This window comes from Aplysia californica, unplaced genomic scaffold (genome assembly GCF_000002075.1).
Source record: "Aplysia californica isolate F4 #8 unplaced genomic scaffold, AplCal3.0 scaffold00732, whole genome shotgun sequence".
Classification (NCBI taxonomy): Eukaryota; Metazoa; Mollusca; class Gastropoda; order Aplysiida; family Aplysiidae; genus Aplysia; species Aplysia californica.
The window spans coordinates 351,753-353,124 of record NW_004798002.1 but is presented as its reverse complement, the minus strand read 5'-3'; the positions used below and the strand labels follow the sequence as shown (position 1 = coordinate 353,124).

At 44.9% G+C, this 1,372-nt stretch overlaps 1 protein-coding gene across 1 annotated transcript in view; it reads right to left on the bottom strand.

Moving 5' to 3' along the window:
* The window catches only part of LOC106013231, a gene marked incomplete at its 3' end in the record, with an annotated part of 8,248 nt that overhangs the window by 4,055 nt on the left and 2,821 nt on the right, over positions 1-1,372 (bottom strand). The window contains exon 2 of the mRNA XM_013088378.2: positions 86-296. Within this exon, the coding sequence (XP_012943832.2) occupies positions 86-296 (211 nt within the window). The remainder of the gene's footprint in view (positions 1-85; positions 297-1,372) is intronic.

Genomic DNA, 1,372 nt, shown 5'->3' with positions numbered 1-1,372 from the left:
GCCAAACCAAAAACAACAACAGCCACACACCACCACCACTACCACAACCAACAACAAAAAACCTACAAAAAACCCATCCACTTACTTGGCTACCTCTATGTCTGCCTCCCACGACTCCGGGGAGGGATGGGAGCAGCAGAGCCCAGTGACGAGCGTGGAAACCAGTGTAACGACCGTGAGCACTAGCGACACTGACGACACTGTGGCCACGTGAGCGGAGTTGGGGTCAAAGGTCGTACCTTGGGTCAGGTAGTCTCCAATCCCAAGCAGGCCGAACACGCACATAAAACTGCCACCTGGCGGGCAGTTTAAAAAAAAGTTTTAGTGAGTGTTTTACGGCACTTGCAGCACAAAAAGGTCATATAAAAAAGTTTTAGTAATTCTTTTACGGCACTTGCAAATGGAAATGGAAAACGAAATGGAAATGGATTGGGCACACCCTGAGGAGACCCCCGACAAGCACCACCAGACAGGCTTTGACGTGGAACCCACAAGGAAAACGTAAGAAAGGAAAACAAAAGATGACATGGAGGCGAGCGGTACAAGTGGAAATGGAACAGGTGGGGACATCATGGAAACAGCTAGAAACGGATGCACAGGACAGGCTCCGCTGTAGAAATATTGTTGATGGCCTATGCTCCACAGGGCGTTAAAAAGGGCAAGAGAGAGACACTTGCAACACAATAAGGTCATATAAGTGCCGAAGATTAGATTTGTTACAAGAGAGTAACAAATACAAAAAAGAAGGAGGGGAGATAAAGACGATAGATGTTTGATAGGAAAGAAGGAGCAAACCACACCAGGACACCCTCCAACCACAAAGATCTGGGTGATAGTAAAAACGTAGATCCCCTCTGTGGTACCCTCAAATTACCATTACGATAAGGGTCGTTTTAAAGTTTTAGTAGAGGTTTTACGGTGCTCGCAACTGCATATGGTCATGTGAGCGCCAGAAGATTAGAAGTGTTACAAGAGAGTAACAAATATAAAAAAAGAAGAAGGGGAGATAAGGACGATAGATTTTTGATAGGAAAAAAGAAGCAAACCACACCAGAGCATCCGCCAACCACCCACGATAAGGGTAGAACATACTAAAACACACGCAGGGAAAACACACACACACACACACACACACACACACACACACACACACACACACACATACACACACACACACACACACACACACACTCACACACACACTCACTTACTCACTCATTCATACACAAAACACACACACACACACACAAACACACTCACACATATATACATACCCACACGACATATCCCCTCTAAATTTCTCAAACTTGTCATAAATACAACACAATAAACACAAATTCAAAACAAAGTGAAACAAACATCTCTCTCCCCC